This window comes from Panthera onca, chromosome B3 (genome assembly GCF_046562875.1).
Source record: "Panthera onca isolate mPanOnc1 chromosome B3, mPanOnc1 haplotype 2, whole genome shotgun sequence".
Lineage (NCBI taxonomy): Eukaryota > Metazoa > Chordata > Mammalia > Carnivora > Felidae > Panthera > Panthera onca.
The window spans coordinates 27552376-27568397 of NC_138344.1; the positions used below are offsets into that span (position 1 = coordinate 27552376).

General features: G+C 42.4%; 1 protein-coding gene and 1 pseudogene across 1 annotated transcript in view; one reads left to right on the forward strand and one right to left on the reverse strand.

Moving 5' to 3' along the window:
* The window catches only part of OCA2 (OCA2 melanosomal transmembrane protein), a 496949-nt gene that overhangs the window by 382188 nt on the left and 98739 nt on the right, over positions 1–16022 (reverse strand). The window contains exons 5-7 of the mRNA XM_078447715.1: positions 12182–12239; positions 10076–10148; positions 1598–1758 (exon numbers count right to left, since the gene is read on the reverse strand). Coding sequence (XP_078303841.1) covers positions 1598–1758; positions 10076–10148; positions 12182–12239 — 292 coding nt within the window. The remainder of the gene's footprint in view (positions 1–1597; positions 1759–10075; positions 10149–12181; positions 12240–16022) is intronic.
* Positions 13699–14657, forward strand: LOC132668839 (high mobility group protein B1 pseudogene; annotated as a pseudogene).

The following is a 16022-nucleotide window of genomic DNA, read 5'->3' on the forward strand; positions in this document are numbered from 1 at the left end:
GGGAAACTTCAATGGGAGGACGGGAGTCTTGATGCCCAAAAATCATGAAGTAAATGAAAATAGGAACTCTGAAATTAGTCAAAGCATGAATGAGAGTTCATATGTTCTCTTAAAACACTTCAATATTTGGAAAGAGTATATCAGAAAAGCCTAGTAGTAAAGGACTTTTGTGTTCCTCATGTTTCTGAGCTGGATTTTTGTCCTGGCACTGGAGAAGAGAAGCTCAGTACAGCCCCATGGGCAGGCAGTCATGTCAGCAGGCTGCAAAGGGTCACATCTTCTTCCACCCAAGACTCACAGACAGAGCAGACAGATGTGTGCCCACCTTGTCTTTACTGAGAAGCCATTGCCATCAGGCTGTGTATTGCACACAAGGAAGACAAGTTTACGTCCTAAGACCACGACCAAGGCAACACTTTTAGAACACTGGTGCTGCATAGACCATCACCCATGAAACTGCAGCTTAATTAATAATGATGCCTTTGCTCTGTGGACCCTGCTCTGTATGGCAGAAAAATGAGAGGGTGCAGTAACCCATCAGACTCTCTGTTTTGGATGACACAGCATTGTGCAACAGCAGGGTTTCCTTCTCTGTATTATAATAGGAAAAACCCATGGACTTCATACACAAGTCACCATAATAATCCCAGGGAGTTATCAGGACTTGGGGTATAGGTCAGGATGCACAGAGAGGGTCCAGGCCTTGTCTGGGCTCTGGGCCATGGTGACAACACCACTGCTGACCCTCCTTGCCTTCAAAGTATGGGAGCTAAAGATGGTCTAGGAGACACTAAGTGCAAGAGCCTATTGCTTTAGAAGAAGAAGGTTTAGGAAATTATGCAAGTCTTAACTACTTGGTTAAGTGTCCACAAACCCAAAGGAACTGTGGTGTATCTTCTATACCATGAGGTAAGGCCCAAGTTTAATTGTGATTTAACAACAGAAAACTACGTTCAAATATATATTTCCCTGAATTGTCCAATAAAATCATCTGAATAAAAAACTCACAAGTCTGATTTTACTGAAATTGCAAGAGTTTTATAATTATCTTAGACAAAAGGAGAAAAAAGAATTGCAAAGACAAAGCAAAAGACAGGGCTTGCCTAAGAATGGTGTCATCAAAAAGAATGAAATCTTGCCATTTGCAACTATGTGGATGGAACTGGAGACTATTATGCTAAGTGAAATTAGTCAGAGAAAGACAAAAATCATATGACTTCACTCATATGAGGACTTTAAGAAACAAAACAGATGAACATAAGGGAAGGGAAACAAAAATAATATAAAAACAGGGAGGGGGACAAAACAGAAGAGGCTCATAAGTATGGAGAACAAACTGAGGGTTACTGGAGGGGTTGTGGGAGGGGGGATGGGCTAAATGGGTAAGGGGCATTAAGGAATCTACTCCTGAAATCATTGTTTCACTATATGCCAACTAATTTGGATGTAAATTTTAAAAAATAAAAAATAAAATTACAAAAAAAAGAAGGGTGTCATTGCCTTATGGCTTCCCATCAAATCCACTCAAAAGGAAATCAATTTATGAAGAGATGAAGTGAGTTTTTTCAATTCCTTTTAGGTAAAGTATAAGTGTAACCTGCTGTGGCCGCCGCCGCCTGGAGCCTGGAACATCGGCCTGGGTCACCTCCACCACAACATGTTCTTCTCTTCCAGCATGACTTGGGCCACTGGCCACCAGGGCCCCTTCCAGGTCCACCCGGAGCAGTGTGGAGTCCACATAGCTGGTGAGGTTTGAAGCTGAGGCAAAGTCAAGGTGAACCACAAAGCAAGGAAGAGAGGCCTAAAGTGCCCCCACCACCCACTCAGTGAGTACCCTCCTCAGAAGGTGCACACAGAAATGCATATCCAGGATGTTTCCTCCAACTGTACTGCAGCCACTGACCACTCCTTATCTCCTCAGCACCTCACTCCTGACATACACATTGGTTTTACATTGTGTTTTGCACTGCAGAAATTGCATTTCTGATTGTTTATGTTTCAGGTCCTCTGGTTTAACCTCTAAGTGGTGGTGTCTCCCCATTCTACCCTTATCTCTGCTTCTGCTTTTGCAGCCAGCATGAAACTCCTGCCCAATTCCTGGACCCACGGTGAGCTAGTAGACAGGATGGCTGCATGACTGAACAGATACACAGATCAACATCCATGCCCAAATCCTCAGGTGCCAGGTCTCTATTTGTACAATGAGAAATCACAAAGAGAACTTAAAATAAGAATTCTGGAGTCAGCTAAATAAGTGAGAGGAGAGAAATTCCCTCAAAGTGTGTTAAGGGGTCTTGATCAGGGAAGAATTATCAGGAAAAGAGGCTTTTTCCCCACACAAAATATAATTCCCATGGTACTTACTCCCCACTTCAGGCTCGCCCCTCAGTACTTACATCCTGCATTTGGGTGTTGCACAAACATAGGGGTCTGTGCGACTCAGCCCTTCTCTCTCTGTTCTGGGCCAACTCTTGCCTCTGCTGCAAGGTCCTGGGGGACATGACATGGATTTTACAAAGAGGCTGGCCCAGTCATTTTCATCCAGAAGAGAAAATTGTTGTAGGTGGAAAAATGAATCTCAAAATAATCTATGTTTTGTATAAGGCCTCAAAAGTCTTAGCAGCAGCTCACTAGTTGTAGGAAGATTCAGAAACCCTAAAAGAAACAGGTGGTCTATGGAATAGACTTAGGGAAAAGGTAGAACTTCACTGTTGCCACAGTGTATACAGGATTTGCATTGAGTGTTGAGTGCCAGTGAATGGTTAATCCTTTTTCATTATCCATTTCCTCCAGCAAAATATACTAGTTTAAAAAAATTATTATACAAACACATCCTGGTAAAGAAAGCGCTTTATCAGCACTGTTGTCTATAAGACAGCCCAGAATGTGCAGCTGTCCCCAGCACTTGGCTGGAAAGCCTCTCCACATACCTATGCTGCTACTTGGGTTCCATCAAGGACAAATGGAAACAGAAGTCACACATGAGGCAGGATGTACCAACAAAAGGCCCAAAGAGACACTGCTGCTTCTGCCACACCAAAATTACTCCTGTCCTTGTCTTTCCCCTGGTCAAACACAAGATACAGGGTGGGGAGAAATATTTCAGTTCAGAAAGGATTCTAGAGACTTTGCAGAAACCCAGGAGATGGAACAGCACCACCTAGAGGCTAACATTGGAAAAGCAGTGGCTTCTCCCTCAGATTTAAGGAATGTTTGTGGAGCATCTATTGCATACCAAGAAGTAAATGAATAAAAACCTGGGGGTTAAGGGGCATCTCATGACCTCTTGAGGAGACAACCATATAACAAATCTCCCTGTGATTAACTAATCACATGGAGCGCACACAAAACCACATAGACACAGGACCACATTTACTTCCACCCTCCCTTTCCTCTGTCTTTCTACATGCCCACCATGTATTTAGGATTCAAAGCCCACTGAGATGCTCTGGCGTCATCTGTGACTTCCAGATCACAGAAAACAGGAGCCTCTAATCAAGCCTCATCCCTGCAGGCAGCTTTGATCCTTGACTTGCAGACATATTGAACTATCTGCCATTCTCCTAACACATAGTACCCTGCCTTTGCTTCAAATGCCTTCTCCAAATATGAAGAACTTCTGCCATCTTTTGAGATCTCACTCAAACTCTCCACTCCTCTCTTAAAATCTTTGCTTGTCATCTACGACTCCAGTGGATCCTCTGTAGATTTGACTCATGCCATATTGCAGTTTGTTTAAGATTTTTCTTCCCAACTGGTCTCACTCCTCAAGAGAAGTATCTGCATCTTATTTATTTCTCTACTTCTCTGGAGACTAATTTAGTTCTCACCACATTAGACGCCCCCCAAAATACTTATGTTACCAATAAATATTTGTTTACAGCATCATCCTTGAAGTCCTCCAAACATAGACCAGAGTCCCTGCTGGGGGCGGGCAATAGAGAAGTCAGAGAGAAATTGCATCCTTCCTCTGACTGCATCAAAGAAGTCTCCTGCCTTTCCCATTACCCACATCAAAGCCATTTTTCATGACCTAACTTGACATGTCTTCCGTGAACCTTCTTCCTACTCTGCGAGCCCCCTAGACCTCCCTCCATTGAGTTCCTGGTTAAGCATCTTCCTGTTGTTCCTCTAAGTGTGACCATTGACTCTGCACTGGTTGTCCGAGTGTGGGCAGCTGTCCTAGAGGCGTATGTATGGTGGGGAGGAAGACACATAAAACACCTCTGAACAACAGGCAATGTGCTGTTGCTGGACATGGAACAAATCCACAACAGCCTGAAGAGAGGCCTTCATTTCTGCCTAAACTGTAGAGTCCCCTTGGATTTATCCTTAAATTTGCTACAGTGCCTATCAAATGCCAGGCTCATTAACACTGGCCAGGACTTCCTCCTTGACCAAACTTGAGTCAGGCTCCTCTGAGCCCTCTTCTTGATTAGTCCTCAACTTTGGCCTGGTGAGCCCAGTTTATTGAGAATCCCTTCTCTCCTCATACACAACCAAGTTCCCCTTGGTAATTTTCCATCCTCACCCTCATCCTACTGTAGATTCCTAGCTTCCCCTGTTGTATTTGGAGTTGAGTTCAATCTCCCCCCCCCCCTCCGCCATTGCCAAGTCTTCCTTACTGTTTAACTTATGCAATTTTTCTTTGACACAACTTTTGCTTAGTTGAACTGAGGTAAGAAAGTGGGGACCCTTTGGACCCATCTTCATGATAAAAATGGGAGCAATGTCATTTGATAAAGTACGAAACTTTTAAGATTGATCAATTCATTAAAAATAAATCTATCTAGTGCCAATGTATTTTCTCCAGTGTTTGGGACCAAATGGATGAATGATTGCCCTTAATTTCTAGACTGGTACTGACCAATCAGATTCTATGTGGTGATAGGAATGTTTTATATCTATGTTGCCTGATATGGTAGCCACAAATCACATTTGACTATTATGCACTTGAAATATGGCTGGTGTGAATGAGGTAGTGAAACTTTAATGTTATTTACTTCATTAACATAAATTTAAATTTAAAGAGCCACTAGTGGCTAGTGGTTACCATATTAGAGAACATAATTATGAGGTAGTATAAGGAGCTTAGGATGTAAGAGAGGAAGAACAGGAGGGGACAAAATTCTTTAATGTGTATAGTGTTTCCTTTATGTACTTTGGGAGCCCAGGTCTACTATGAAGGGTGTGATGGAAAATGGACCATATGTCAAGAAACAAAGAAAAATAATAGAAGGGAGGAGGGAGAGAAGAAAAGGAGGAAGGCCAGTGAACAAGCCTAATTAAGCTGCTTATATTTAACCTGGCTTGCTGACCGTTATTTACCTAATGACCTGGGAGCCTTGAACATGTCTCCCCCATAATAAGCACAGAGAACAACTCAGGGAAAAAGAACCTCAGGTGCCTGCAATCACAGTCATTTCCTGTTTCACAAAGCTTCTAAAATAACCCCTACAATTACTGAAGTGACAAAGCCCAATTGTTACAAAGAAAACCTCATAGGAGAAAAGGTAGCTTTGTTATTCTCCAGTTAATGCATACGGGAGCTTTCTCCAAGATCACTTCCCACTAAAACACACACCCCTAGTGTCTGTCATCCAGGCCTCTTACTCAGCTCGGTCCATCCAGGGGTCTGGCCAGAAGTCAAGAAGGAAGAACAATGGGGTTCTTCACTAATGAGAACAACAATGAGAACACCACTACCGACTTTCAAAACCAGGCCAGAATCACTGCCTGCCTCAGACCTGCACAATAACACCCCTTTGCTGAGAATCACCTTCAAAGGTCCAAACTCTGGTGCACAAGCTAGCTTTTCCCCAGTCTGCCCCCACCTTTTGTAGATACCATCAGCAGTTGGCTCTCTGAGGACATTTGAGGGAGACCTAAAACCTCTGATCTCTCCTTTCACAACCCCCCTCAGCAAGTTCTCAGCCTAGGGTCCTTGAAGAAGGTCTGTGAGCTTACAGAAACATATGGGAAATCTATTATGTTTTCTGAGGAACCCACAAGAAGCTTAAATCAGCCTTAATCAGGGTTAATGATTGACAGAGAGAGTCTCTTTTTGACCAAACTTTAGTCATGCACCTTTGAACTCTCTTCTCTAAGACTAAGCCGTGACTTTGGGGGTTCTGTGTTTATCTCTGCATTGTCCAGTTTTAGCAAGAATCCTGGTAGGTTAATTTAGTCAGAATCTGCATTCCCCATATCTGATCACACTCAATATCTGATCAGGTTCCTCATGCCCCACCATCCTTAATTGATGTCTGATCACTCTGGCCAGCCTACAGCAAGAATCCAGTGAGGTCAGCTTGGCCAGAGTCTCCTCTCACCCCTGATGTTTCCTCTTTGTAGTTTTTTATCCACTGCCCCCCACCCTGTCCCTTAGTTTTAAAGTCCCATTTCTCAAGTTCAATCCCTCTCCCACACTGCAGTGGTCTCTACAACTATCACTAGGTTTCTGAATAAAGTCTGATTTGCCATCCTTAACAAATGTCACTAAACATATAAGAGCCACTCTGCAGCATCCCTACCATCTCACACAGCTCTCTCTATCCCTTCCACTTCTCTTCTGTCTTCACCCAAATATACACGCTGCTCAGAGAACAAGAGAGAGACCTCCCCAGTTGCCCTTGCTGCCAGGAGAAACCATTTTTGCCTGCCAGCCACCAGGATGGGCCTAGGCTCATTCAAGTCCCAGGAAAGGCCTAGTGTACTTGGGCTGCTTTGGAAAGAAGACTGTGCACAATGCTGTAGAATAAAAGTGACAAGGTACATTTCTTGGTGGGATGAATAGAGGACTCTTATTTGTTATTATCTGATTTTATCCTGTTATATCCTTACTTATGCTTACTTATGATTTCTACTAACTGCTAAGGTTCATACACGAGTTGCCACAGTACAGTAATAACCCAGATTCTCCAAAATATTTCCCTCTCCCTATCTGGTTCTCACTGAAGACTGTTTCTGGACAGTATCCAGCCCTTCACTCCAAGCTCTTGGGTCAGCCTGGGCAGCAGGTTATGATCACCTACAGTGAAGTCCCATGAAGGGAAGGCAGCATCTATCTTATAGGGACATCATGAAGCCAGGCCTCCACACCTTTCTTTGAGAAGGCTCCAGGAGGAGCTGAGGAAAGCAGAAGCATATCTTAGTTTTGTTTAATGGAGATGATATAGAGGTAAGACATGAATGAAAAACAAAGCTCATAAAAATCACAGAGCTTTCCAATTCTCTCACAGGGATATACATCTTTACCTAAAACTCAGACACATTTTTAAAGTGGTGAAGAAAACATCAAGACTTTAGCAAGCCCTTAGATAGACAACAGAGCTACCCTGTCCTGAGAGCAGGTACAGATGAGTGCTCTCATTTATTAAAGGGCAGGGATGCACCATGCACTGCTCACAAGAGCCATCTCATGAGCCCACCTGAAGGCCTTAAGTGCCAGGTCTTTCTGGAATGTTGCTGATACCCTGTGGGTGAAGAGTGGCTCAGCTGAGTGAGAGGATATTCTGGGGAAGTCCCCAGAAGAACTAGAAGAAACAATAATATGTGATAGCTTTTGGTGACTGCAAGGAAAATTATCCAATTTCCTAAAATTTCAGTGCACCCAGCTTAGCAATTGAAGATACTAGAGAAAAAAAAAAATCTTTCCATGTAGCTCTATGCATGATTTAATTCCTTTTAAAAGGCAATAATCAGAAAATAAAAGGTAATTATCATAAATACTTGAAATGGACACATCTGCCTCCTCTTCTCCCTCCTCCTCCACCACCCTCCTCCTCCACCTGCTTCCTCTTCCTCCCCACTCCTTTCTCCTCCTTGCCCTCTTCTCCTCCTTTGCTTTCCAAGATGTCCCTTCCTCAGGACCTACCACTAACCCTACTGCTTTAAGCAGGACTGGGAACTTTAGGAGATTTCATGCTTCAATATCCTAATCCCAATGTCCATTCTAAGAGAGGGTGTGGGCTCTGGACTTCCAGTTTCATTTGGGATACATAAAGAGCTAGAAACACACCAATCCCACTCTCACAACCAGAAAACAGGGAACAAATGTTAAGTTAATGACTTATTCTATCAAGAATGAGGCTGTATCACAACACCTAACTTGAAATCTAGAGTAAGACAGGTGAATGCGGGGAGGAACAGGGCCAAGCATTGCTTCCCTGAGACAGGTGCTACCACCACATACAGAAGCAGGCAAGATTAAATCAGAAAATTTTTAAACAGCTCAAGGTCAAGTGTGGGCTAGTGTGAGACTTGGGAGGCCCTGGGAGCCACAAAATAGGGGTGTTAGCATCTTCTTGTACGGTTTTGCTCCAGGGACCCTAGCAGGTGCTCACAGGGAAGATATGGAGAGATTGAGAAGACTGGTGGAGAAACCTTAATTTCCTGGGAAAGCACATCAAATCTGGTAGCCTAAGGGCACAATGTAACCCCAGCAGCCAGTAGTGGCAGGAAAGAGGGGAAAGTAACTCTACCCCTTGCAGAGGAGTAGGAACAGTGCACAGCCTAGCAGACAGTTGGAGAGAAGCCAAGCAATTCCAAGTGTCTGGGATATTAGAGGTTACCATGGCAACCACACACTGCAACATAGCCAAACTCTGACTAGATTTACACAGAACCCCAGCTAAAGCCCACAGTGTTATGGATTGAATGCTATGTCCCCCTACCAAATTCATATGTTGAAGCCTTGACCCCCAGTGTGGCTATGTCTAGAGATGGGGCCTCTAAGGAAGTAACTGAAGTTCAATAAGTCATACAGTGGGGCCCTGATATGAAAGGATTGTGTCCTTATAAGAACAGCCACCAGAGAATGCTCTTTCTCTCCACATACAAATGCACATACACACACACACACACACACACACACACACACACACACACAAACACACTGAGGAAAGGCCCTGTAGGACATAGGAGGAAGGCAGCCATCTGCCAGCCAGAAAGAGAGCCCTCACCAGAAATCAAATTGGTCAGCACCTTGACTTTGGACGTCCAGCCTCCAGAACTGTGAATGATAAATATCTGTTACCCCCAGGATGTGGTATTTTGTTAGGGCAGTCCAAGTCGACTAACACACTCAATATCTATTATCCTATACAACATATCTGGCTTTTATTGACAAACTATGAGGCCTACAAAAAGACACGCGAGAAAACTTGATTTAAAGAAACCAAGCAGTCATCAAGCCCAGATGACACGGCCAAAGAAAAGAACCAATGAATTTAAAGAAAGGCCAGTAGAGGGGCACCTGTGTGGCTCAGTCAGTCAAGAGTCTGACTCCTGATTTCAGCTCAGATCATGATCTCACAGTCATGAGATCGAGCCCTGCATGGGGCTTCATGCTGAGTGTGGAGCTTGCTTAAGATTCTCTCTCTCCCTCCGCCCCTCCCCTGCTCACACACTCTCTCTAAAAAAATAAAAAATAAAAGAAAGAAAAGAAGAGAAAAGAAAAGAAGAGAAAAGGAAAGGAAAGGAAAGGAAAATATAGGTCATTAGAAACCACCTAAGCTGAAATGCAAAAGGAAATGGGTAGGGGTACAAATCAGAGTATCCAAGAGCCCAGGGGAGCCAGGCCCTAACTGGAATGTGCCAGTTGGCTATCATCACCCCAGGAGGAACCTCACCACCAGCTATCCATCACAGTCTCACTAGTGCTTCTCTTGTCTTCTGTTCTGGCCTCATGTTTCATCACATGTCCTGCAGTAAGGGGTGCCTGGGTGGCTCGGTCAGTTAAGCAGCAGACTCTTGATTTCGACTCCGGTCATGGTCTCACGGTTCATGAGATCGAGCCCCACATCAGGCTCCATGCTGACAGTGCACAGAGCCTGCTTCTGATTCTCCCTCTCTCTCTCTCTTTGCCTCTCCCCAGTTTATGTGTGCTCTCTCTCAAAAATAAATAAGTGAACTTTAAAGGAAATTTTTTTAATGTCCTAGAGGAACACAATACTCATGAGAAGAACAGTGATCACCTATGCTGTGACCTTCAGTAACAGTTGTAATAGTTCTCTGGTGTCTCTGTGAATCTCAACCATGGACAACTATCCTCTGCAGTCTACAGACTGGATACAGTAGCTTTGCAGGGGTGACACAGCCAACAACTGCCAGAACTTTCCTTGATCTGGATACAGGCTGAATAAAATCTGTAACAATCAGAAACATTTAATGATAGATTTATAGCAGAAAAACAATAGGATTTAAATAATTTTGATAAAATTTGAAAATATGGGTATGATAATAGTGTTGACTGATGTATCCAATATTCACCAGCTCACTCTAAATAGTTTTTATTAGATATTAAAATATAAAATTCTGATTCACTATTTTATTCTCCACAATAATGGATCTTAACTATTGATATTTGTTGATTTTAAGGATTAACCACCCAGCCACAAAATTAAATCATCAGAGGTAGGTAAACGTGGTTTTCCCATACTGGAGGAAAGGGAACACAACCCACGTGATGGTTAAAGTATGTTTTGTGGAATTCGCAGAGCAGCTTATACCTGATCAGAAAGTACATTGAAGTGATCATAAGATGATTGTTACAGAAGTTCAAAACAAATTCCTCAAATCACCAAAACTTTATCTCCCAGAAGAAGGCTTAAGACTAAACAACATGATCAGGTCATACCTCAGGAAATCAGTGGGGGAATTGGCCCACCCTTCCTTCTCCTTGAAAATCCCAGTCCCCACCCCACCACCAGCCTTGTTAAACATCTGGAGCTTCAGAACCACACATTTATGTGAATAGGAAGTAAAGAGGTAAACTGGTAGCCAAAAAAGTAAACTCATGAAGTTTTCAGAATTCAATGTAATTGTTTCTTATTTCATGCATAGACTTCCTTTCTCTGGGCCACTGCTCTCCTCCCTATGGGTTTTTAAAGGGTTGCAGGTATTCAATTCAATTTGGCCAGTATTGACTTCATGCACCACCCTTGCTGCTCAAGATGCAACATTGCTCTCTATATGTCACACTGAGAAGAGGAGACTCTTCTCATGCACAATCTTGCACACATACACAGAGCCCCAATATTCATGTCCACAGATACAGATAATGAAAAATAAGTATTCACAGCCACATTTGGTCATGTGAAGTTTCCAGTCATATAGCATTTAGCATGAGCCATAACCACAGGCTGCCTACATAGAAGAGCCATGGCCACACACATCTTGGAATCTACATTGCACAGTCATGAAAACACCATTCACACACCCCATCCTTGCTCACAATCTCACATGCTGTCACAGCAGCATGCACCAACCACCCACTGGGGTCTCCAACAATGGTGCACACAAACTATCTTATGTCAATGCTGAAAATTGATACACCCCCAGAATTAAGACCCCAAGCACAGATACAATCTCAAAATGATCACAGACCACAAATGACCCACATGTCCCACACAGGCATTCAGACACACAAACACACAGCCAGACACAGAGGACCTCACACCCACATGTGCACACACAGCCAGGCATGTACACACACATGTGTACACATACAGATATGCACACCTGGGCACAAAGAATCTTACACTCATTTGGCAAAAAAATTTGAGCACCTGCAATGTGATTCCAGCGAGGACTACATCAGGATATAAACCACACAAATGCAGCAAGACACCTGACTCTTCCTGTCAGAGGGCATACTCAGGTCACCTCCAGAAACATGGCTCTGCAGTCCTCCCTTAGAATGCATGGGCAAGTGGAGTTGGAGAAGCATCCAAGAAAAGGGCAAACAAGGAGCTTCATTCCCTCCCAAACAGGGCAGCCCAGTTAGATGGAGGCCTAGAGCACCATCTCAAAGGGACACTAAACATTCTTGGGGCCACCCGTGATGCTGGACATGTCCCAACACAAATAGTTTTATTGCATGTGGTTGAAAACAGAATTGGCAAGCCACTTTGAGGTGGAAAGTTAGACCCAGGGAGTAAGCTAACTGCTTCTATAAAGCAAAGCCAAGTCCCCAGGTCTTCTGTTGTGTCACATGTGGATCACAGCAGTTGAGCATTGCTAAGGGGATGCCTCCCTCACCAACCTCAGCCCACCATCCCACATGCCCTCAGCATCTCCTCCAAAGAAAGTGTGAGCGCCATATCTCAGGTGCCTTGCTACCCAGCCCATGGCACCCCGTGGCTCTGCTGACCCATCAGCAGAGCTCTGTGGTACTCACAGAGCACACCACCACAAAGACAAACAGGCTTGCAACTTTCAGCCATCGTATACAGCACCTGTAAGAGAAAAAGTAGGCCCCAAGTCATACCAACAGCAGTCCTATTTGCATCTGTCTAGTCTGCCAAACCTCAGACACCTTTATGAAGCTTTGGGTAATATCAATCTCAAAGTACATGTTAGAAATTCTTTCCATAACATGGTATGAAGGAAAACACTGCTGACCTGTAAATGCATGGCATCATAAAAAGCAGCTTGGTGAAAGTTACAGAGGAGGGCAAAGTTAATGTTGAGTATTTGCATATGTTTCTTGCTGGAGATGCTAAAATTCAAATTTGGAGGATCTTCACTAGCATTTTTAAAGGCTGAGTTTTCTGGACACAAGCTTTATCTTGGCTATCAGGCTTGTATTTATCAATTATATTCCCCTAGGTTTTCTGGTAAGTAGGAATGTGGATTTGATCAAAAAACATACTGACTAGGACGTAACCAAACAATTAAAAAAAAAATTGCAGTACTGTTACTGGTTGTACCAACAGAGTCTTTTAAGAATTCATAATTTAACAATTATAATTTAACAATCATGCCATGCTGTTGGCCCCCTCTGAGGTCTCCTGACAGTGTCCTGACCCAGTCATCATTATTATATCTTTCTTACCTGTGGTTCTCAGGGCCTAGGTGAATCTGAGTCTCCCCAAGTCTTTAGAGTCCTTTGAGTTCCACCTCTGCTCATATCACATCCCCAGGCCCACTGAATCTCATCTTCTAATGACACTATCACTGCCCAGCCCTGAGGTGTGCTCTCTCACTGGCCAGCCCTCAAGAGCAGGCTCTGGGGTGTTTGTACTCTGTCCCTGTTTGTGGAAGGGCGCTGGTACATGGCCTGTGCTTGACACATGTTTGTAGAATGCAGAAAGTCATGTTGAAACATCTTTTTCAATACCTTTCTGATATTTTCAAAATGGTTAAGTCTTGTTTTGCATTCTCTTAGATTTAATTAATTTAATGAATAATCATTTCACACTTCCAAAATCTGATTCAACAACTCCTTTTTAAATGGAAATCAAAGCTGGAGATATCACAATCCCAGATTTCAAGATATACTACAAAGCTATAGTAATCAAAACAGTATGGTACTGGCACAAAAACAGATGAATTGAACAGAATGGAGATTCCAGAAATAAACCCACACTTACATGGTCAATTAATCTATGACAACTAAGCAAGAATATACAATAAGGATAAGACAGTCTTTTCAATAAATGGTCCTGGGAAAACTGGACAGCTACATGGAAAAGAATGAAACTGGACTACTCTCTGACATTGTATACAAAAATAAGCTCAAAATGGATTAAAGATCTAAATGTGAAACCTGAAACACTAAAACCCTAGGAGAGAATATAGGCAGTCATTTCTTTCACACTGGCAATAGCAACAGTTTTCTAGATGTGTCTCTTAAGGCAAGATGTGTCTCTTAAGGCAAGGAACAGAAACAAAAATAAACTACTGGGGATAGAGACAGAGCCAGGGCAAGTGAGAGCCAGATGGGCACTGGGTGACTCTGTGGCTTGCTGAGGAAAATAATTAAACATGGGCAAAGGAGATCCTAAGGAGCCGAGAGGCAAAATGTCATCACATGTATTCTTTGTGCAAACTTGCCGAGAGGAGCACAAGAAGAAGCACCCAGATGTTTCAGTCAACTTCTGAGAATTTTCTAAGAAGTGCTCAGAGAGGTGGAAGACCATGCCTGCTAAAGATAAAGGAAAGTTTGAAGACATGGCAAAGGTGGACAAGGCCCATTATGAAAAAGAAATGAAAACTTAATCCCCCCTAAAGGGGAAACAAAAAAGAAGTTCAAGGACCCAATGCACCCAAGAGGCCTCCTTCGGCCTTTTTCTTGTTTTGTTCTGAGTATCACCCAAAAATCAAAGGAGAACATCCTGGCCTATCCATTGGTGATGTTGCAAAGAAACTGGGAGACATGTGGAATTAACACCACTGCAGATGACAAGCAGCCTTATGAAAAGAAGGCTGCGAAGCTGAAGGAAAAATATGAAAAGGATATTGCTGCATACTGAGCTAAAGGAAAGCCTGATACAGCAAAAAAGGGAGTCATCGAGGCTGAAAAAAAGCAAGAAAAAGAAGGAAGAGGAGGATGAGGAAGATGAGGAGGAGGAAGAGGAGGAAGATGAAGATGAAGATGAAGAAGATGATGATGAATAAATTGGTTCTAGCACAGTTTTTTCTTTCTTGTCTATAAAGAATTTAACCCCCCTGTATACAACTCACTCCTTTTAAAGAAAAAAATTGAAATGTAAGGCTGTGTAGGATTTGTTTTTAATCTGTACAGTGTCTTTTTTTGTATAGTTAACACACTACCTAATGTGTCTTTAGATAGCCCTGTCCTGGTGGTATTTTCAATAGCCACTAACCTTGCCTGGTACAGTATGGGGGTTGTAAATTGGCATGGAAATTTAAAGCAGTTCTTGTTTGTGCACAGCACAAATTAGTTATATACGGGGATGGTAGTTTTTTCATCTTCAGTTGTCTCTGATGCAGCTTAGTTGTTCTGTTAACTGAATACCACTCTGTAGTTGCAAAAAAAAAAAAGTTGCAGCTGTTTTGTTGACATTCTGAATGCTTCTAAATAAATACAATTTTTTTATTAGTATTGTTGTCCTTTTCATACATCTGAAATTTTTCTTCTTGAGGGGAAGTTAGTCTTTTGCTTTTGCCCATTTTGGATCACATGGGTTATTACAGTGGTTATCTTTTCATATAGTTAGCTGATAAAAAGTTTTGTCTACACCCTGCATACTCATGATGAGGGTAATAAAGTTGAATTGAGATAGTTTTCATCCATAACTGAAACTCCAGTCTTGATCAGTTGATACAGATTTCACATAGCCCAGTCACATATATAAAGTGAAGAGTAATCAGTCTATTCACAGCATGGGATTAGTAGAATCAAACATTTTGAAAGTCTGTCCTTGAAGGACTAAGAGAAAAGTATGTTCTAATCTTTACATGAGGACTCTACATTCTTTAACACCCATTACCATGTAATGGTAGTTATATTTGCAGTTCCCACATTAAAGAAGACCTGAGAATGTATCCCCAAAAGTGTGAGCTTAAAATACAAGACTGCCATATTAAATTTTTTGTTGACATTAGTCCCATAAAAGGCTCTGGAAAAAAAAGTGCTGGCTGTAAATGTCTTCTCCTATTTATCTAAATATGGATTTCTTAGGAAACTTGACTCTCCATTAAAGGTATTTTTAATTAATTGGACCAACTTCTAAAATGTATACCACACTTAAAATCTGGTATATTTTCCTATATTGTAGTTTGCTCCTTTATATAAATCAAATAGGCCTGAGGGAAGAAGACATTTAAAACTTTGTATTTCAGTAGGAGCTATTGGATTTGAATTTGATTTTTCTTTACGAAACCCAAACTCATTCATTAGAGTCATGTTTATCTACTTAGCAGTTTAGGGAACAATTTGGCAATTTTGTGGTTTTTGAGATTATAGTTCTTTTAAAGTGCCAGTGTTTTAAAATAGCATTCTTACTACGTGGCAATGAGAAAGAATGAAATATGGCCTTTTGTAGCAACATGGATGGAACTGAAGAGTGTGATGCTAAGTGAAATAAGCCATACAGAGAAAGACAGATACCATATGGTTTCACTCTTATGTGGATCCTGAGGAACTTAACAGAAACCCATGGGGGAGGGGAAGGAAAAAAAAAAAAGAGGTTAGAGTGGGAGAGAGCCAAAGCATAAGAGACTGTTAAAAACTGAGAACAAACTGAGGGTTGATGGGGGGTGGGAGGGAGGGG